The sequence below is a fragment of the Melanostigma gelatinosum genome (assembly GCF_949748355.1).
Source record: "Melanostigma gelatinosum genome assembly, chromosome: 10".
NCBI lineage: Eukaryota > Metazoa > Chordata > Actinopteri > Perciformes > Zoarcidae > Melanostigma > Melanostigma gelatinosum.
In genome coordinates this window covers 10,018,070-10,040,236 of record NC_136643.1, presented here as the reverse complement: position 1 = coordinate 10,040,236, position 22,167 = coordinate 10,018,070, and the positions used below count along the sequence as shown (strand labels likewise).

General features: G+C 39.9%; 1 protein-coding gene across 4 annotated transcripts in view; it reads right to left on the bottom strand.

Moving 5' to 3' along the window:
- col18a1a (collagen type XVIII alpha 1 chain a) overlaps nt 1-22,167 on the bottom strand; it is an 89,251-nt gene that overhangs the window by 2,358 nt on the left and 64,726 nt on the right. For 3 of the 4 annotated variants that reach the window (XM_079277545.1, XM_079277546.1, XM_079277543.1), the window contains 33 exons: nt 21,499-21,561; nt 20,482-20,612; nt 17,331-17,357; nt 16,874-17,080; nt 16,550-16,576; nt 15,319-15,381; nt 15,143-15,220; nt 14,975-15,025; nt 14,717-14,848; nt 14,532-14,594; nt 13,620-13,664; nt 12,745-12,876; nt 11,308-11,379; nt 10,988-11,014; nt 9,502-9,600; nt 8,329-8,364; nt 7,876-7,965; nt 7,179-7,214; nt 5,884-5,943; nt 5,696-5,773; nt 5,494-5,529; nt 5,305-5,358; nt 5,071-5,136; nt 3,814-3,870; nt 3,517-3,547; nt 3,115-3,168; nt 2,955-2,989; nt 2,736-2,867; nt 2,383-2,542; nt 2,136-2,200; nt 1,747-1,875; nt 1,247-1,279; nt 816-1,136 (listed from right to left, as the gene is read on the bottom strand). In XM_079277545.1, coding sequence (XP_079133671.1) covers nt 816-1,136; nt 1,247-1,279; nt 1,747-1,875; nt 2,136-2,200; nt 2,383-2,542; nt 2,736-2,867; nt 2,955-2,989; nt 3,115-3,168; nt 3,517-3,547; nt 3,814-3,870; nt 5,071-5,136; nt 5,305-5,358; nt 5,494-5,529; nt 5,696-5,773; nt 5,884-5,943; nt 7,179-7,214; nt 7,876-7,965; nt 8,329-8,364; nt 9,502-9,600; nt 10,988-11,014; nt 11,308-11,379; nt 12,745-12,876; nt 13,620-13,664; nt 14,532-14,594; nt 14,717-14,848; nt 14,975-15,025; nt 15,143-15,220; nt 15,319-15,381; nt 16,550-16,576; nt 16,874-17,080; nt 17,331-17,357; nt 20,482-20,612; nt 21,499-21,561 — 2,690 coding nt within the window. The remainder of the gene's footprint in view (nt 1-815; nt 1,137-1,246; nt 1,280-1,746; nt 1,876-2,135; nt 2,201-2,382; nt 2,543-2,735; nt 2,868-2,954; nt 2,990-3,114; nt 3,169-3,516; nt 3,548-3,813; nt 3,871-5,070; nt 5,137-5,304; nt 5,359-5,493; nt 5,530-5,695; nt 5,774-5,883; nt 5,944-7,178; nt 7,215-7,875; nt 7,966-8,328; nt 8,365-9,501; nt 9,601-10,987; nt 11,015-11,307; nt 11,380-12,744; nt 12,877-13,619; nt 13,665-14,531; nt 14,595-14,716; nt 14,849-14,974; nt 15,026-15,142; nt 15,221-15,318; nt 15,382-16,549; nt 16,577-16,873; nt 17,081-17,330; nt 17,358-20,481; nt 20,613-21,498; nt 21,562-22,167) is intronic. The other variant, XM_079277544.1, reaches the window with a different exon arrangement.

Below are 22,167 nucleotides of genomic sequence, written 5' to 3'. Positions count from 1 at the left end.
GCTAGGCCACTGTATCAGCCAATATTCGCTCATTGCAGATGTACATATGTCCGCTTATGAGTAATTCATAATTTGAGGTTATTTAGAAGAGACACTGTCTCCGTCATTTTGTCCAACAGTGAGCACTGACAAGTTGATTTTCAAGTGTGTGGCTCACTTATGATCACAGTAAAAAAGAAAGAAAAGAAGTCATATAGTATATTACTGCTGGATATTAGATCCTCTCAAATATTGATATCAGCCTCAAACGTCCATTATCAGTCAATAAGGATGTCAAGATTCCAGAAATGAAGTCATTACCAGTGAAGACCAGCGAAATACCACAAAGTACAAAGCAATAAACCTCACGTACATCAACATGCACTCTTTTATCACCATTTGCATACAGTTTTTTGCAAACGCATTATGTTGTTAAATTATTTATTGTATTATATTCTATCCAACCAGCATACTACATTATTTCCACCCAAAAAGAGTCAACACATTTTCCTCAAATCCTAGTCCTAATCTGAAAATAGGACAAAAGAAGCACTAATTGGATGTGACGGGAGAGAAAAACAAAGCAGGTGCTTCTTATGCAAAGGTCAATAATGACAACACAAGAGGGCAGAGATGTGCTGCTGTGCTGTCCTTTCTGTGGACAGCAACAGAGGGAATAAAATACCCAATCAGTTTGTTCCCTTTCTTTTTTAACCTCCACGTCAAATATATACAAACACACCGAATTTTCTTAATTATCACTGCCTTTAAGTGCGCTGCAATATGATACCCTCCATAACTAACGAACATTGTTGACATTTACGAGCTCTACTCACTCCTGATGCTGATGGCTCCACATGGCCGGCAGGCTGCGCTACAGGCGGGCTGGGTCGTCGCTGCGGAGTTACAGGGTATCTCTTCTCAGTCTGTTGTGTGGCTAACCTCCCATCTGTCTGGCCTGTGTGTCTCGGGTCTGGGAATCTGGGATCATACTGTGCGGGGTATCTGGGGTCTACAGGTCGTAGTGGTGGAGGCTCAATGGGTCGTATGGCTGAACCTCCCTGGGAGTAATGGCCAGCTCCGTTGTTGTGGGACTGGTCCTGGGACTGGGGGTACAGGATCACAGGTGGAGGCTGGACTTCTGCCACCTCGTTCTCCTTTAAATGGAAGTTAGAGAGATTTTTAAAAGACAAAAAACAATCAGTGGATGAAAAAGGCAAAATACGTCTTCCATCTCTGTATTCTATTGTTCTTCTGTAGAACGTACCAGATCTCTGAAGAAGGGACTGTAGCTTCCGAGCTGAGAGGAGAGGAAAAATAGCTGTTTAGTGAATACTGACATCTCACCTCACAATTAATGAATCTGATCTGATCTGAATTACATAATAATGTAGACAGGGTATAGTGTCACTGTATTAACTCAGAATATTTACTATTTTACATAAACACATACTTAAAAACCTTTTCACATAAGTAAAGGTATTTTACAGTTGAACAATGAAATGTTAAAACATTATTTCAAATAACTATGAATAAAACCGTATGAAACAAAACGATATCTTTTTGCATTTCAACCAAAAATACCATTGGGCCTCCAATTGGGACAGGATGTTGTAAAAACCAGGGATATGGCAGTGACAGTGGCTGTGACAACTTCTTTTGATTTTTTTATGCACCCTAGTGGCCAAAAACTGACCACAGCAGCTTTAAAGTCTCATAGTATTGAAACTCTACAGTTTAAAGGCCTCTCAAAGCATTGTACTGTACCATGACTTGCCGCAGTCCGTCGCGCACTCTCAGATAGAGGTCAGCTTTGTCAATGATGTAGATGAGGCTTCCCTCCGTCTGACGTCTCGCAGTAGCTATCATTGTGTCGTATGACCTTAAAACAGTAACCTGTGGAAAACAAATAGACATGGCGTTTAGCTTTTGATGAACATGAATGAAATAACTAATATATGCCAATTGCTCCTCAAGTGAAAAATGATGATCAGCCCTGAATATATATCAGGCAATTTTAGACACAATATGATCAATGGGCAACAACTGCTGCAGTATGCAGACTGAAAATTACGACTAACTTAACTTGTTATCAATGCCAGCCTAACAATCACGTAATATATTGGATGATATTAAAGTGCAGTGATTGTACTTACCCCAGAAGAGTGACCAGGACTTCCAGGCGGACCAGCAGGACCAGGAGGTCCAGGAACATTGAGGGCTTCAAATGTAAAGAAAAGCTTGTTCATGATTTGGCTCTTGAACAGCTCAAGTGGAGTTTGTCTCCAGCAGCCAACGAGCTGAGCGCAGATAGTAGGTTAAAGGTCAACTCCACACACTAGATGTAGCAGTGTTCAGTTTAGAATGATCCAGAATATTGAAACAGAGAAAAAAGCCGCTTACAGTGATTGGGCCTATATGCTCCGGGAAGCGAGGAAGATCCTTGGGGTCCTGGTGGTCCAGGTGCTCCCGGAGGACCTGGTCGCCCATCGTATCCAGTCCCTGCTGTCCCTGGTGGCCCCTGGGGTCCAGGAGGGCCCAATACAGGTTCTCCCTTTGGACCCTAACATGGAAAAGAAGAAATTGAAATGACACGAATGCGTTTTAAAATGTTCATCATCTTGGTCATGACAAACAGTTGTGTGTATCAACGGGTGATGTGCTTACCGTACAGGTAAAACCACAAACCTTCTAACAAAATAAGATCTGGGTCGTTAACGCCTGTAAATATGCTCGGACAGACTCTTAGAACTCACCTCTCGGCCTGGTTTGCCAGGAGGCCCTGGTGGGCCTTGTACTCCTCCAAAACGTGGGTCATAATATCCGCCACTAGGCTCTCCCTTTTCTCCCTTCACACCGAGGACTCCGCGCTCTCCCTTCAGTTCATTCTGTTGGAAACAGTTTGACATTATGAAGTACAGTACATCCAGCACACTCAGGGAAGTGATTGGTGGAGCAGCGACAAGCTAGTTTACCTTGAATGTGTAAATATCGAAATTAGAGGCGGCCCCTGTAAGAAAAGAACGGTGTTTTAGTAACTAAGTACTAATAATTCAGTTCTACACTCCTGCAGTGCAGTGGAGATGTATGTCATGATGGTACAGTATGTGTATTTTACGCAAACTTTGGATTTACCTGGGATTCCTGGAAGGCCTCGGTCCCCATGCTCTCCTTTTTCCCCTTTGGTTGCTACAACAAAATATCATTTTTAACATTGGTGAGTTAGAACCAATATCCCACAGGTGTATCTAATATGCAAAATGGTGCCATTGATAGTGACGTCTTCTGTGTTTTATCAATTCATTCTTCAAATCTAGTCAGACTTGACAGCCTAATCTCTTGATAATAGAGTGTATATCCTCTTGGGGCTGAGGCAGCTTCATCAAACTGAAATGAAGATAGAACTGCTTGTCTCTGCAGGCACTTAAAGCCCTTTCTAAATCTCTCTTCCTTGACTGGCACTTTTTACTTCTTCATTCTGATCCCTCTCTGTCTTACAGTATTATGTATCGGTGCGACGTGGAAGAGAGGTCATACCTGGGTAATTCCTTGAAGGTTCATCATAGCGCTGTGAACGGGGGGAAAGAAATGAAGAAATTCCCAGCGTTAACGGAGGAAAAGATTCATCTGAGGTTTATGCTAAATTATGCAATGAGCGACTCAGTAGTTCCAGAAGACACAAAAAACGGAACAAAAGCACCAGATAATGGTTGACTGCTTAACTATCAGATACTATATCCGACCACATGAGAGACATTAACGTCGTGCTAAATAGTACATGTACATCTCCAAAGTTCACTTCATGGTACAAGGCTTTGGATCTTGTGTACTCACGTTGAAGCGATCTAAGGGAACGGCTGGTCCAGGGGGTCCAGGTGGTCCTGGTTGGCCCTGATGAAAACAAAGTGATTCACTCTATCTTACTGTTTGGTGTGGATGTAGAGAATTATTGCTATTAACAGCTTCAACAGTATTTTGATATTTACTTAATATTGTTGATCTACTGTGACACAATGATTGCTCGCGTTGACGTAAACAATGTTATCTGTTTATGTTATTTAATGTTCGGGCTTTCTCCCAGCAAACACTTACAAGTCTGAGAAATGTACATCTTTGATTAGGATTACGGAAGCTCCCTGATGAGAATATATGTATGTATATATGTACATGTGATACGTATATTTATAACATTTATCACACTGGCACAAGGTAACTAAACAGGGGTTGTGTTTCTGAAACCCAAGACTTGTGTTAGGTAAGGTAAATAATCTGTACAATACATAAATAGCTAGTAAGGGTGTCCCAATTCTCCAAAAACCACAAGTTAATTTAATTTTTGACTGTTTCAATTTGATTTTAGAGGTTTTCGTTTTATGTCAGCACTGATGGCTATGCCATTGTTACATTACCAAGTCTTGATTCGTAAAGATCAACAGATTAGGGCTGTCCTCGGCAAAATCAATTCCGAGGTCGACGAACACATCATGTTGTCGACAAATTGATGACTTGATTTAATCAGCAGAAAAGCAACACTTTAAGACTTACCAGACATGTGTTCATACGTTTCTTGGATATAAGTCATTCAGCATGAAAAAAAGCATGAAAAACAACTAATCGACGAAATAAATCTCAGTCAACTAAGATCAAAATGCCAGATTTCACTTATCGACTAAGAGGGGGCAGCTCTACAACAGATCATTGGTTTTATGGCCAGTTTTTATTTTCAGAGGTGGCGTATGGTAGGCTACCGCGAGTAGCATAGCCTACAAATTGTAGTTTTACGATCAACAATGCGTTTGTTGTTTACGTAACTCACAGGGAAGGCAAAATGTTGCCACATGTAAAAAAGCGAGCTAGCCAGTCAGTTTTTGATGCTCAATGCAAGACTCTCTTCCTTTTCTCTGAGTATGTGTAGTTCCTGGCATGTGCCACCTGATGAAACGCAGACTCGTCCCATTCAGTGTCTTTTGTGACAACCAGGCATGGCTTGGGTGATGGAAAGTAAACAAGATGGTGTCAAACTATCTGTATTAACTTCTGCCACTGTCAAAACGATCTTTCTAAGGTATTGGTAATAATAATAACACTTACTGGGTAGCCATAGCCAACTTCTGTCTCTCCTTTCTCCCCCTTGTAACCATTTACACCAGGGCGACCCTGAGGGGAGAAAGTCATCAATTCATATTTCCCTGCACTTGGAAACAAGTAACAATGGTATTCAAATGTACCTGGAGCAATATGCAATCGGTCAGTAAAATGACTATGTGGTACTTAGTATAACCACATCATAGTAAAGCAACATCCAACCTAGGAAGGGCTACTTACAGGTCTTCCAGGCATTCCGATTTCACCCTTTATTCCAGAAGGCCCATACTGGCCCTATGCAATAAATCAAGAAATGAAACACATTGTGAGCTGACAGGAGAATGAAGTGGGGAAAAAATACATTTTTGGTTTGAAACTGTTCAGTTACATGTGTGTAGATATGTTAGATAGAGATGCTAAAACCCTTACAGTGGGTCCAACAGGTCCAGGTGATCCTCTGTCTCCCTACATGCAGTGTAGAGGAAACTGATTAGTTACAACAACAAATGTATCACCGAAACCGGGCAAAATATTAAGAAATGAAAAGCAGCAACACATCATACACTTAAGAGGAGAGGCGCGTACCTCTTTTTACGAGAGAGACAAAACAGACGAAAGCAGTGAGACTCACCTTCGGACCCGTCAGCCCTTCCAGATGCAGAAGGTTTCCATCAGGTCCGATTACGAGGCCTGGTTCACCTTTCTCACCCTGAACACGGCACAGCACAGACGAGGCAATGCACACTCAATTACAGCAGTGTCTCAACAACGACGAGTGGCGAAATGAATAGTGGAACGAACAAATAACCAAGACCTTACCTTGACCCCGTAGCTTGGAAGGCCAGGGTCTCCTCTGTCCCCCTTTGGTCCAATAGGACCCTGCAGGATAAAGACAGTACGGTTTATCAGCTTTCTTTGGCAGCCGGAAAGTCTTCCCACCGATCAATTCAAGCCATTCCATTGCGCTCCGTCGACACAGTTCTGCTTGTATTGCTGAGTTAACCACTGTTTACACGGTCAGTGGAGAATTAAGTGGATGAGATGTTGTGGGCTTCTGGGAGTAGATGCAGCGCCAATATGTTGTCTGCTAACTGTAGCGCAGAGAAGCATTTCATGCTTGCTCACTTTACTGTTAAAATAGTTCGGAGGCATAATGGGAATTTGAAAGAAATGGAAGTAGAATTGATGTAATTAAATTAAAAGATCCACTCCAACAATAAATTGATCCTATAAGTCGGTATTGTCTGAGTAGCCAAAACCTGATAGCTTGATGTGTCTTATTCCTCTTTTAAAACTGTTTGAGTGAACTTATCTAAAATCTACAGTGCCCAACTACTGAAGGAAAGTACTTTAAAATGGTATCCTTCTTTAAGCCGGTGGAAACGTGGATTCATATCTTAAGTATTTCTCCATAACTTTAAATACTCATTACTAAATGTGTGACATTCACGGTCAAGAGTGTAACACCAAAATAAACTTGTAAATCTGATTAACTGCAAACAGTGAGGTGGCAACACAAGCAAACACCTCAAACAACTGTTATCACATTTTGGTTCAAATGTTAAATCCTGAGTGATGCGCTAAAATACATGACATCGCTTTTTTAAACCGAGCACCGACCACTTCAAACCAGTCAGAATAGCTCCGACAAAACAAAAAACAAAGACATTTTTCATAGGACATTTTCAAAACTTTGGCTGAAAATAGTGCATCCATGTCGGACCTGATCATTAATAACATGAAGCTGGTTGAGAAAAATAGGTTTTTAGAGCCTTTAATTTACGTTTAATATAATTGTAACCTGTTTTTGTGAGATTTGCATCTTTAGTAGGAGTGAATGGTCTTGAATAGGGAAGTTGGAAAGCACTGAGAGACGGATAAAAAAACATTGTTGGTTTTGGTCTTTTCATGGCATTTGTTGACAATAATAATGAAAGAAAGAAGAAAATAAAAAAGAAGAAATGTAAATTTAACAAGAGGTTAAAAAAAACACAAGACAACACCATGAATGTGAAGTGTATTTACCATTAGTGTGAAGTAAATAGACTTAAAATGTGTGGTTATAATTATAATAAGGGGAAGGTACATTCATTATGTAACACGGGGACACTTACAGGGAATCCAGCTTGACCAGGTAAACCAGCTCCTCCCTGTAGACATAGACATACAACTTTATTAAACTGGTGTTCTGCGTTTTGTTAACTGACTATCATGCACCAGTTTCTTTTTTTCAAACCTTACAATAACTGTAACACAACATTGTACAAGTAAATCTACACACAACGTATTCTTGCCCTGATTGGTTTGATTCTAAAATGGAACCTGTGAAATTAGTGCAGCTTCCGCTCTGTGGATGAATTGTGTACAGCTGCCTAAAATACAATAAATTGAAATGGAAAGAGAAGTTTTGTCATTATAGTCTGTTAGTTAGCAGTTGACTTTTTTTTTCTATTGACTGTAAATTTAGTTTGTATCAAACCAGTAGGAAAGGTGAAATGCTGCCACTTGTCCAGATCTTATAAATTGTCCCTTCAAGATGGGTTATTTTCACAAAAACTATGTGTGCAGTCCCACATTCATTTAAAGAAATACACACATATTATCAACTCCGACCTCAAAGACTATGTTGTATTAGCACCAGAGTTGTTTTGCTGTATTTCTGTATCACTATCACTGTTTGAACATGAATACAAACCTGAGGCCGTCATAGCCAACAACACCATCAACCTGTAGTGACACATGAATGCCATCACTGGTTAAAACTGCTCTTAGTTTAGAATGACAGTCTACAGTGTGCTTTTTGTTGCTTACATCGCCAGATGTTTGGTGAATGATTTGTCCTGGTGGTCCAGGTGGTCCGGGTGGCCCTTGGAGACCTGTTCCATCTCGACCCGATTCACCCTAAAACCACAACACACACAAACACACACACACGCACACACACACACAGCAAAAAAGATGAGCAACTGTCCATCCAAGACAGGAAATTAATCAAATGCTGAATGTGACAAAAGCTTTCGTCTTTTAATATCTGTATAAACATAAAGAATAACAGTATCTTCAAAGAGGATACTTTTTATCTTTTTCAGAAGTCTTTTATGGTCTAACAGATCAAAACAACTACACAGAAACAGACAGAAGTGAGATGGAATGTGTGTTGCAGTACAAGATTGAATTAGCATCATACAGACAATTGCTTTGTAAGGAAAATGATGTATATAAATTAACAGAGATTTTAGGGTTAAAAATGAAGATACTATTCACCCTCTCTCCTTTGTTGCCATGGTCACCCTTTGGTCCCTGTGAAATGTAAGAGGAATGAGACAAAAGATACTTTTACAAAAGGTGAAAGGTCCAAATACCTGCTTCACAAAGATCCAACAACAGACGAGAGGAACAACCTTCTTATTCATTGAAAAGTGAAGACAATGAAAGCACTGCTTCTTTCATGTCACGTAGTATAATTACCTGATAAACCTGCTAAATAAGACGTAAAGTCATTTGTGATTCCATTCATATGTAAAATTGAATTCCCAATACACCTGCCATGACACAGTTGTATGCCCCAGCAATGCCAGAGCGTACTCGTCTTTTGGGTGCTCGCACGTCCATCGACAGAGAGCAAGCTTTACCCAGCATGCCGTTTGGTGGCGTAACAGTTGATACTGGAGCATGTGACGTATGAATAAGTATGAATATCAACTGAGCCATCTCTGTGATAGCCGAACAAACATGATGGTGAAGACCATAACATGCAATTGAAAGTTCATTGAAACAGCTAGTAATTGGACCTTGTTAATAAACAACTATTTCCAAGGTCAAGAATGAACTTTCATGCTAGGGGGTATTACTTCCCAATATGACAGTACATTTTAAAGCAGTTTTTGACTGACACTGATAGGCCGCCTGATGTATTGTGCACCCCTACTATAGCAATCTTCATAAAGCTGCTAGGCTGTGTTTTAACTTCTTCTGCACTGCTGGAAACAGCAGCAGGACGTGTAAAAAATGGCGATTCTCCGTCCTCAGTCCATTCATTTCTCTCCATTATAGTTTTATTTTTTAATATACATTGGTTGACACAGGCTTTGTGTGAGGGGTTGGCCTTTTCTTCTGTTACTGCATCTTGTCAGCATTTGCATGACTTCAGGCTGCATACTCGGCTGTTTTTCCTCCATATTGTCTAACCCGGGATGTGCTCAATACAAAGGACTTTATCAAATGACCTATTGTGGCCACCAACGGACATCAACATTTGAGAATGCAAAATATGTTTTCCCCATGGCTTGTTAGATTATGACAAGTCTGCTACATAACACAAAAAAACAAGATACAAAAAAAATCCCCAAATAAAAACCATTGAAAGTCAAGTATCCTCATTTTGACAGCTTGCTCCGTTTATGAAATATTCTTATTTGTCATCTAGATTTATTTTACCTGAGGTCCAGGGAAGCCATCCAACCCTGGACGTCCATCTCTTCCTGTGAGACCTTCACTGCCCTTCTGACCTGGTATACCAGGCAACCCAGCTTTGCCCTGCAGAGGCACAATCAAGATGCGACGGTAAAAATCACACTTCAGGGGAACACAAAAACAAAGTTACTGCCACATTACTGCCCATAATGTGAAGAGCTTGCCCGTATTTCTTAACACACTTAAAATCAACACCCAACTCTATGCAGATTTCAGCTACTCTCTGCTCATTGTTTAGCTTTAGGCAGGTCATGTTGACACATGTTTGCTAACACACTAACTTGGGTACACTCGTGCTGTGTTGCTATGACTTTGTCTTTCAGCCCCCTTCATTTTCACACATTCTTAATGTCCCTTCTATCTATGCATTCATTTAATGCCGGTGTGGCCAAATGACTGCCTGTTTTTTAATGGCTCGTGGTGAATTCTTTAAAATAAACTAGTATAGCTTGAGGATATTTTGAATAAGTTGCCCAGTATGTACATTGCACATCTTCATTTAAACGCTATATGTCGACTAGGCTAAATTTCATGACATTTTCTCCGTCTTAACCTCTTGGCACAAACATTTCTGACTGTTGTGTTTGTTAATATTATAATTAGAAATTCACATTTTTACACCGATTTGTAGCGTAATCTTTTCATTGAACCCTTAGGCCATGGACAGAAACCAATGAAGGTATATGTTGTCCTGTTTTAACTTTCGTTCTTTACAGATTTACACACGGCATCATAATATTTGAAGTGGGCGCATATGCCATGCACTGTATTTAAATCTAAAAGTATTGAATTTATTTGAATTAAGATCAATTGAGAGCAGCAGATTCAAAATACATGTGGGAAAACCAGTAAATAGTCGTTATTATACGTAGTAGTGTTGCGTAGTTATTTTGATAGCATGGGCTTTTCTGGAATAGAAACACAGCTTTTCTTGCAGTTTAACTGGTTGAAAACTACGCATTTACTGTTGTTTGGCCCATGACTCCTTTTATGTTTCTCTACGTGGCCCACGATCAAAAAAGTTTGTCCTCTCCTGATTCAATGTATTCATTTTTTTGTTACTTTCAGTTCTGTTTGTGTGCTTGTATTGTTTCTTTTTCCCTGCTTCTATTTCTGTAGACAGGACAAGGACTTTCTTTCACCCTCAGAAATCAATTAAGGTGCAGCTTTTTCTTCTCAACCCCAATGGTTTAGAGAACACACGCGTGAAATGACAACGGAGGAGAGTAGCAAGGATAAGATTACCAGCAATAACCAAACCTGAATGTCAAATAAACTTCTTTAGGATGCTCGAGGGTGTGCATAGGCTAGGTAGCTGTACCTCACACTTGTTTGCGTGTTTCCACTAATTTCATGGACTCAAAACTAGACCCCTTCTTGATCCAATAGCTTGGCAATAGCAAGAGCACCGGCTCATCACAAATTAGAAAAATGACTTCAGTTGACTTACCGGAAGTCCAGGCAAGCCAGGAGAACCCTGAAAGCACACACATTTGCCTTGGTTATTATGCAAGTGCATGTATATCTTCCTCGTGCATTTGCAACTTTCTACTATAAACAGGACCAGTTCCAGTTCAATAACCAACAGGACTTTAAAGCAGCTGATCAGATCCTGGTTCAGAGACATACTCTGGCTTGTAATATGGGGACTAAAAAAAAAACAATATTTAAAGAATTTCAGCACAAGGGGGAACTATTGCTAGTTTTAAACCGTGTCCGTATTGTGAAGAATGTAAGATACAGCGTATCGTCTTCAATTGCAGTACTGACCTGTCTTCCCTCAGGTCCTCTGACGCCAGGCAGTCCATTGCTGAACCCTCCACCGGAGGCCTCCATGTCATCCTTCAAACACCAACAAAGAGTGTATTCAGGGTTCATACATATTTTGACCAATGGATTTCCATGACTTTTCCATGACTTTTCCATGACTTTAAACCAAATTTCCATGACCAAACATTTTGTAAAATCTCGGTGTATACATGAAAAAGTGAGAAAATGTAGTATTTAAAATAACAATGAGAATTCCAAAGCTTACAGTCTCCCTTAAATGACACAAACGAATGAGAGACAACAGTTTGATTAAAAGAATAAACATTTATAAATATACTCTGGTTGACAGGCATTCATAACACTGACACATCAATAAGAGCTTTAGTAGGTAGTAGCATCCAGCTCGTGCACATATTGCTTTCCCTTTTGTAGTGCAAAGTTTTCATTGAACCCTGTTACCGTATGGCTTCATTTTAACTTCCACTGTTACTGCAAAGCTGTTGGAATTGTGGCCTATCTTCTATTTGCAATTAATATGCATTCAATCCAGTTCAATTATTTAAATGAAAATGATAATCTACTCTGGCTGAGGTAGTTTATCAAGAGTAAAATAATAGCTGTGATCTATACACACCTCTGCATTAGCAACCTGCTGAAATGAAGGTACAGGCACCTTAACCCTCATTACTTCAGGGTTCTTGAGAGTAACGTGGGACTGTTGGACTGTTAGTCCACTGGCTGTGGTCATCACAGTGAACAGTGTGTTCAGTGTGATGAGAGGGCACATGAGCCCTTGTTGCTGTAGTTCATCTCCTTGGAGCATTTAGCATACCCTGCCTTATCAATGTATTTAAAACACTGTGACACTGTGACAGCACGTTTTTTCCTTCTAAATCGCGATAATGACGAACGTTAACAGTCGACAAAGTTCCGCATGCAGCTGCCGTTAACTTAACTTGGCTGGCAACTCAGCACAAATGAACGACATGAAAATATGTATATAACAAATTTCCATGACTTTTCCAAAACGTTTGGAATTTTATTTTTTCCATGACTTTTCCAGGCCTGGAAATAACCATTTTAAAATTCCATGACTTTTCCAGGTTTTCCATGACCGTACGAACCCTGTGTATTGCAGTTGGGCAAACAAAACGTTCAGTTGGATTGTTTTTTTCTATCCCGTTTACTTCTTTTTAGATTGACTGCTTTCACCTCAAATGATTTACCTCACTGATACACATATGAATGGACAACAACAATGTGTCTGAAGTACAGCTGTCTATATTATTGAGCATAATTTCGTATTTATTTTGTGGAGAACTTTCCCAGACAACCAAATTACACACATGAAATTCAGCTTTTTTTGGGTATCATTTACATTGATATATAGTCGACTCTACCAAAAGGTATCATCACGAAAACTAACAGAGAACTTACAAATCCAACACGATAGCTTGATCCAGGAGGCCCCGGAGGCCCTGGAGGCCCAACTGGTCCAAGAGGTCCGGGCAGACCAGCCAGTCCAGTGTCTCCGGAGGTTCCTGGTAAACCATGGTCTCCTTGAGATCCCTGTAGGGTGAAGTGACAGAATAAATACATACAAAGTTTAATAAAAGCAATTACAAAGATTTCATCTTCATTGAAGTGCATCTTACGATGGCAAGGTAGTATAATTCATTGTCTCACATATCCTGCACAAAACTATTTTGGAATGAAACTATGTTACCATTCATGCATCATTTCGTATCAGTAAGTGTGGTTTAATAGTACGTAGATTAATGTAACTGCACAAAAACCCATGCTCATTGATCTGGGGCCAAATTCAGACGTCACAAAATGTTAAACCAAACCATAGCCAGCACTCAGATTAAACTTTAGGTCTAGCTGACAATATTTGACAAACATTTGCATATTGTTAGAAGTCACAAATCCCCTTTGATGGCTGACGTGCTGGAGCCCAGTTACCTGCGGATGGGAAGGCTTAGGAAAGTAGGAGGATAAATAGTGGGGCAGCAGATTGGTGAGAAAAGAAAAGTAGGAGCTTGGCTGGACAAATAGAAATGGAAGGGATGAGAAAAGCTTTAGAAGTAGATGGATTGAAGTTGATATTCTAGTTAGCCAAACAGTACTGGTATTTCAAAAGTAATCCAGCAATTCATGTACCTTGTTTTCAGGATTATGTGTTCTATGATACCGGTTCCAACAACAAAGGCAATTTGCATTTAGTTGTGTTTTTGAGTGTGGATCTAATTGTAACGTGTCAGCTACTTTAGGGTAAAACTGAAGAAAAAAAAAGACAATAATATCTGCACCTTCTCTCCGACTGCTCCTGGAAGACCCAGATCGCCTGAATCACCCTAGTGTCGGAAAAAGAGTAGGACAAAATGTGTTAATTAAAAATGAACGAACTACAATGATACTGTTGCTATTGTGCATGTTTCTATCAAAAGGATTGAAAAGATTTGGACATATTTATAGTAACAGCATCTAATGGCAAACCCCCCCCCCCACCCACCATGGAGCTACAACATGCTGCTCGGCCACACTTAGCCATTGCTCTGGTGTGTTTTCGGGGTACAAGCCTGAGAGCCAGTTTAGCCCCTTTTCCACCTTCATATGTTGATACAAGCTGTTGCGTCTCTTTTTTAAGCTCACATGTTGGTTATGTAAAATCAGTTCCTTTACAACATGAGAAATTGGGTTGAATTTCCACTCGAAATGCGGACGCTAGTTAGCCTAGCATGCTAATATAAGCGCAAACTCCCACTATAGATATTTTTTTCACACCTGCTGAGTCATTAGCAGATCCCGCTCTCTCCCATTATAGACGAGTCTAGCTAGCGCTAGCTGTCTCATGGGTGCAGTCGTGGTGCAAACGCTATCGACCAGACTATCAACAGTCACAGCAGTTTTAGCGCTCCATTCATTACCCAGTGATTCAAATTACAACACAAATCACAACACAGAATCACATTGACGCTGAGGTGATATTATCTTCAGTATATTAGTGCCCACCCACACGCCAATCACAATAATCAATATTTTCAACAAAGACCAAGGCAAAGCAAAACTGAATTTTAATTTCAGTTCAACTTAGACAGATCCAACTCGTGTTTACACTATGACTGCTACTGAGACCACCATTGACAAACTTCGAAGGCTGCTAGAAAGATACATTTTGTTCGAGTTTACAGAAGAAACAATCAGTCTCACAAGATCATTACCATATTTCCCTTGGGACCAGAAACCCCTGGGCGGCCATCAGTACCCGGCAAACCAGGCAAGCCCTAGAAGGATTAGGTTCAGGCATTCAGTTGTTGATTTGGTTAGACTCTACAGTAATTTTATTCAGATTGTTTAGAGAATTATTTGGCTAGTGATGCTGAGAGACAAACACATTGACACCTACAGGTTGACCGGGCACCCCGTCCTTTCCTGGTGGTCCGAACGCCCCAGAACTCGATGCTGCTCCTGCTGTAGAGGCAGTAGCAGGACCGGGGGGACCGGGGGGACCAGGAGGACCTGGTAGGCCACGCAATCCCTAAAACATCAAAATTGATTTTCATTTACGGATGCTGGTTACAGTCTTACAGCAACACAGATGATGTCCTCCACTACATAGCTTGTTTCGGTTGAGAGTAGTATTTCAACTTTAAATTCTTCTCACCCGAACGGATTCCAGATCAGGGAAACCAGAGCCTTCCATGTCCATAAAAGTCTGAAAAACATGGACTGGAATCAGTTGTATTCAACAGATAAGTCACAAAGGCAGAACACCTGCTGGTAGAAGTTGTGCCTAAACATTATGCAGCATGTGAGGCCAAGATTAACTCACAGATCTGAGTCCTGTTGCTGGGGGTCCCGGAGGTCCTGGGGATCCCCTCGGGCCAGGTTGACCCTCTCCACGGTCTCCCTGTTTGCACAAGTCTCATTATTATAATTATATTTATAATTTTTTTTTAAATACAATAATAATATTTGTTATTCTGTGAATTTAAGTGGGCATCTAACCTTTTCTCCTTTAGTTCCAGAGTCACCTGGGGTTCCTGGGAAGCCAGGTGATCCATCAACACCCTGTGTTGAGGAACCAATAATGTTAGGGCACTCATGCTGTTAATACAAGGAAAATCTAACTGTTAAGGAGTAGGTATCTCCTAAAGGTGCTCCAATCAGGATTTTTCGTGATGATCACTGATCGCTGCATGCAGTATCGTCTGTCAACGTCATCCCATACAGAAATATATCACTTTGCATTAAGTCGCCTCATCGCAGGAATAGCTGTGCCCGCTCAAAGCACGCATTCCCCCAGAGAACACGCCGCAGCTAAGACACGTCGCCCATGATCCTCTAAGTATGGCAGCATTTAAGAGGAAAACTTAACAATGTGGTTATTCTGCCAATTTATATATTCTGTTTATGTATGAGTGAGAAAGTGGCTGTTACTGAAAATGGTTTCAATTATTTCCCTTGTCACAACTATTTCAAGTTTTAAGTCAAGTTGTTACAAACAAAACACAGATTCTCCAGTTCGGGGAAGAGGGTTTCTATAACATACAGTGATTCAATGATTCTGTATCACAGCAATCTTTTTGAATATGAGGTCCAGAATTTGTCTGATCAGTATCTGATAAATAGGGTATATTAGCTTGTTACATTTGTTTGTTTTAAGATGATTGAATAAAATATTGAAATACTAATCAGACAAGTTTTTGATATCTGTTTTGGATAAGTTAAGTGTTATAGTGCTCAGGTAATTAAAATAAAAAATAATTAGAGTATTCCATAAATTACAAAAATGAATATTGTTACTTTAATTAATTAAAAAAATAGTTGTCAGGTGCAGACCTAATCACAGGGTCTATTTAAATCCTTCTATTTATGTGTAGCATTATTTATTTATTTAACTGTTATTAACAACTGTTGTATATTAACTGTGGCAGTCAACTTGTGCAACATATGCAACATATTCCACTTTCTCTCTCTTAGAGACACAACTCCTAACTCCGGTGAAGACATTTTTGTGTCACAGAGAAATAATCTTGCGTGTTTTGCATCATCTGATCCGCCTTTACAGAGACCACCAATCAAACTATTTCGTATGAATATCGATCAGTGGTTGATCGATCAGAGCACCTTTAGTATCCCCTTAAACAATCATTACATAACCTTTTGACAGTTGATAAGAGTTCAAGCCATTCATCAGTGTTCTTGGTTTTGTGCAGAGGGGAAATAAGCAACTTACCGTTTTTCCATCCTCACCAGGATCCCCCTGTGAGAAGGAAATACACGTCAGACACATTTCTAGATTGACAATTCCTTTTTTCAATTCTATACATGTTTTAACTTTATATTTAACCGATTAAAAGTATCACATTTGAAACTTTTGAATTGAAACTTTCCTTTCAAGACTCTAAAAAGCAAATGTAACAGAAAAGATGTGCTTTATAGTTCAAGAAAAACAAGCGCACGCTGCGACAAACACAAGGAAATCTTGCTTCAACGACCACAGCACATCTGTTGCGTTTGGATGATTTCAGGAAAAAAAATTCAACTGCAGTCTACTAACTGGCTCTCCATCAGCTCCTGGCGATCCCTCGGGGCCCGCAGCACCTTGTGGTCCGGCCGGTCCTCGGGGTCCGGGGCCTCTGGAAGAAACTGAGCCGTCGCCGCCGACTGAGAACTCGGTTGCGGGCCCTGGAGGGCCGGGGGAGCCGGGTGCCCCAGGTGGGCCGATGTCGCCCTTCTTTCCTTGGTAGCCGAAGCCTGCACTGCCCTGGAGATAAAGGAGGTGGTGACCAAAGCTTCTCCAATAAGTACAACAACATAAGAATAATAAAGTATCACTGATACCAGTGCTTAATAGAATACAAATAAAAGTAAGATACATGTAGGAAAGTATAAATAAACTACAATAGAGAAGTAATGTTGCGCATGATCCTTGTTCTGTTTGTACAAGACTCCTGTAACTTTGCTTCTGGGCGACTTAAGTCAAAGAGCCGAAGATGACATGATCTCTGACTTACCTTGAATCCCTTTTCCCCTGGATCTCCCTGAAAATAAGAAGAAGACAACAGTGCCAAGTCAGTGCCAGCAGTTTTCATTGGCTGTCACATTCGACTTAAAACTCTAAAATGCACTGCCATACGTATCCACGGACACATCCACATGTTGGAGAACTTCACATTTAGTATATACACTTCCAGTAGGGGTGGCATCAGCAGACATTTTATTTGCGACACACGTGTATTTTGTTTTGTGTATATTTGGATAAGTGCATGATGTGTATGTTGTTCTAAGACAGAAGGGAAACAAATCGATGTCAGGCCAACAGTAATGTCCTCAATTTAGAGGATCTTCTTCATTTTACAATTATTGTAAAATTAATGGCATTTGGCCCCTCATAAGACAAAATAACTATCCACAAACACACACACACATCTTGTTCTTCAAAATATAAGAAATGTAAACTACAGTATGTAATTAAATGAAGAACAAGAATAAACAAAGTAACGTAACAATGGCTTGACATTATATTGCACGTGGGCCCTTATGGAACACATTGATATGATTGGATATCATTTTACTGAGCTTGCAGTATCCTGTTTCTCTCATTGTGCAACTGGAATAGCATGCAGAACAATCTAAAGCTTACCTCATTTCATATTTCACTTCCAGTTATAGTTGATTGATTTGCTTTACATTTATTGTTGGAATGCTGTTAAGCATTCCAACTATTGTTCTTCGAATCTTTATTCAACTTCTTCTATTTCTTCCGTCCCACCTCTTCTTCTCCTTCATTTTTTAAGCGACAGAAACCATTCAACTATCAAAATGTTCAGCTCTTTCACCAGAGGGGTGCTATGACTTTTCATATTTCTAACCTTTAAACTATTTGAATTATTAAGCTTTTTATTTTCAATGGGATCTCTATGGAGAATATTTTCAAATCCTCTTAAACTTCTTCAACTTTCAAATCCTTCAACTTCCTCATACTTTCAGCTACAGACACCATTTCAACTTTCAAATGTTGAGAAAACCCTGAACTATTGCCAACATGATTCAGCTTTTTGATGTATTTTAAACTTTTTGAACTGCAGCAATTTAACTTTTATGATTTTTCAGCCCTTTTCTGACTTTATAATGGGTGTGTATTGCACAGCTTAGAGTGTGGAGCAGCTTGAGATTCTTGTGAAAAAAACATTTGTATTTTACCACTGTGTCCACAATCTTCACTCTTCATGCATAATTTCTGGATGTAGAAGTAGCTAATCTTGTCCTTTCGTGGAAGAATTACTGTGGAATCCCACAGATTTCCACATTTGACACAGAAGCCGTTAATTGAGAGGAAAACCAACTTTCTGCTCCACAGAGACCAATGTTAAATTTTGCTTCAAAAACATCTTCCACAGAACACGGTACCCCATTTGTAGATCGCCAGTTAAGCCACATTTTTTACACTACAGACACAATTTTTACAGGATCTGTTCTTTAACTCATCCTTCCTCTCATTTATTAATATCGGAGCAATAGGAGGTACGGTTATGGGAGTTTTGATGATTTGTTTGAGAGGTGTTTCCCTGTTTTATCTCCATGAAATGGCTTCAGGCACACAGGTGTTTGCGATTGAGCCAATTAGTGATGTTGATAAACACACAGACTCACAGACACACATGCACTCCTCTCTCTCTCTCTCCCTTTTATTTATATATATATATACATATATATATATAGACATATATATATATGTCTATATATATATACATATATATATATATGTATATATATACATACATATGTATATATATATACATATATGTATATATATATATATATATATATATATGTATATATATATATATATACATATATATATATATACATATATATACGTATATATATATACATGTATATATATGTATATATATACCTATACATATACATATATATATATATATATATATATATATATATATATATAAATATATATACAGTCATTTCAGGTCTTGGAGACTTTTAGAGGACCCCCCCACACACACCCACCCCATTTTAAAATAAAAGCCGCACACACATGATTTGTTGCAGCTGTTACGTGTTGCAGCTCGGCCAATCAGATATGAGTATTCTGATAAGTTTCCTGATTCGAGTGACATTTACACACACCGCGACACAAGAGGGAGAGGCGAGGAAAGACATGGCAGAGCAGGACAACAGTCATGTAAGCTGTAAAAGATAAAATATAGCATAAATCTCCAAATGAGAAAGTTTGCCAGAGCTATCAGAGTCTCTCTCTCTCTCTCTCTCTCTCTCTCTCTCTCTCTCTCTCTCTCTCTCTCTCTCTCTCTCTTCTTCTCTCTCTTGCTAATTCTTTCCTGTCTCTCTCTCATACAGTCATTCAGGTCTTAGAGACTTTTAGAGGACCCCCACCCCCACACACACACCCCCCATTTCAAAATAAAAGCCACAAAGAGTGAATTCTAATTGAAATGCTTGTGATGAGCCAGGCATTTAATAACCTCTGTTTATGTGTGTCAGACATTATGATTATGTCTCCTTTCCCCCCCACCCAGCACCACCCTTTCAAAATAAAAGCCCCATGGATTAACTGTATTTAAACAAGCTAAAAATTATATTTGTAATCTTTAAATTTTTTGAATTATTAAGCTTTTTGCAATTTGTTTTTGAATTGGATATCTATTTTCAGCAATGTTTTTGCGATTAATTTCAGTTTTCAGAATTCCAACGCATTTTCAGCAGGAAATGCTTTTTCTAGTTTGGCTTTTTATAATGTTTTTAGCACCAATTTCATCGAAACTTTTCTCTTGTCTTTCTTGGTGCCTAGTTTATAATTTTTTTTTTCATCTTTATTGCAAATTAAGTCTCTATCTCAGTGTATTTTTGAGTTCAAATAAAGGTTGAATGAATGAATTTGCATGCATACATGTAAGACTTGTAGCTCCCTCTAGTGTTCCTGTGGGACATATAACCAAAGGCCATATCACTGATGTCATTACCCTCTGCTCTTGTCCAGCTCACTCACTGGCCACTGCAACCTTCACAAGGACAAACCCTGGCATCATCGGTGCGTCCCACCCCTCCTCACATGACAAAGATGACTTGTCTCATACGAGTATTCCATCCACAATCAAAGCAGATTACACAAAAAAAGGTCCAAACCTTCTCTACACGGGCTCCACCTCGAGAGCCGGATCCAGAGCCAGCGTCTCCCTTCGGCCCAATTGGACCCCTGTCTCCTTTCAGTCCTGTATCCCCCCGGTCACCCTTTCCTCCTGTACCCCCAGCTGGACCTGTAAACAGCGACAAAAAGGACAGAGTCATTAATGCCCTCGTGAAAAGACCTTTCAAAATTGATGAATGACTGTATCCCACATCCCAAACAATACAAAGCTAAAAGCAGGGGAGAAAAAAGGGGAAAAGAAAATGAGTTTTTGCTTGTTGGAGCGAGAATCCCAGTGTGTGTGTGTGTGTGTGATTTAAAGGCCATGTGAAGGTTTTGAAGTTGTAACAGCGCTGCACACACAAGCATATTTATGCTCTGGTGTGAGCTCAATTCACCCTAAACCCTTCTCACAGAATGTGTCGCTTTCAGTTCAGCATGTGTGAAATGCAACCCGCTTCCTGAGCTGTGAAGAAGTGGCGCATCTCTGAAGCCGCTGGCATGCACAGCAAAATGATGTCCGCTTCAAGTGTTCCAGTTCAGGGATTAGAGTTTAGCAATAGAAAGCAGGATCCCATGCCCTCTGAACGGATACATAAGCATGGCATATTCACAGAAAAACACAAATACCTCATATCAAAGCATTCGTAGCTTAAGGGAACATGCAATATTTTCTTTCTTACGCCTTTTTAATTCTCTCTCTCTCTCTCTCACGCTCTCTCTTCTATTTTCTCTTTGTGTTTATCTTTCAGAAAGATAACAGCCTGAACGGCCCAATTATTTATTCCCCCTGGCTTACATACGAACGTGTCCGCCACCCTGCGTGAATTCAAAAGCAAAACATCGAGAGATTCATGCATGCTCGTATGCTTTTTACAATCCATGTGACGTCCTGCACGAGGAGTACACATGAGGTAGGCAGAGCATCAGGCCAGAGGATATAAAAAAAAAAAAAGGAAGTAAAACACGGGAGACATGGATGCTTGTCTCTGTGTTTTAAACTCCCCTCGACCCACCTGGTGACCCAGGAAGCTCCCGCCCGGACTCCACAGAGAGTGAAACGTACTTGGAGTCACTTGCTGAACACAAGCCAAGAGACAGTGTTAAATTCACTTTCTGGAGCAACATTATCCAGGATGTGAGAATAGCTATTTTGTCCATTCAGTCACGAAATTGTATTTTATGTCGTAAAAGAAACACAGGAGGGTCGTCATTCCAAGTTTACACTGTGAAATTGACCAGATCCTGCTCAGATGAGCACACAAGATGCTGTGTCTGTGACATAATATTGACACACTGTACTTAATCTTAAGACAGTTCATCACAGCCCCTTTTCTAATGTTCACAGTTTCTAGTTGAATTTTCATCGTGTCAGTGTCTCAGAGACAAAACAACTCGCTTTGTCTCTGTCACGTGCTGACATTGGCATCCCACCACGACTACTGAGTTCCGTAGAGTGCTTCATCAAAGACATATATTGTATTTAGCATTCGTGTTGATGCTAATCCTAAATTTCTCTTTGCTCCAAGTTACGTATTCTAATGTAATTCACACAGGAAGCAGCACAACACGTCAGCGCTCATCACAGATGAGAGCCTTCCAACCTCTGTTGCATTAATCCTTATGTCCACTAGATGGAGACATGTGTCAGTGAGTACCTTTGTAGCGAGCTCTGACTAGCTCAG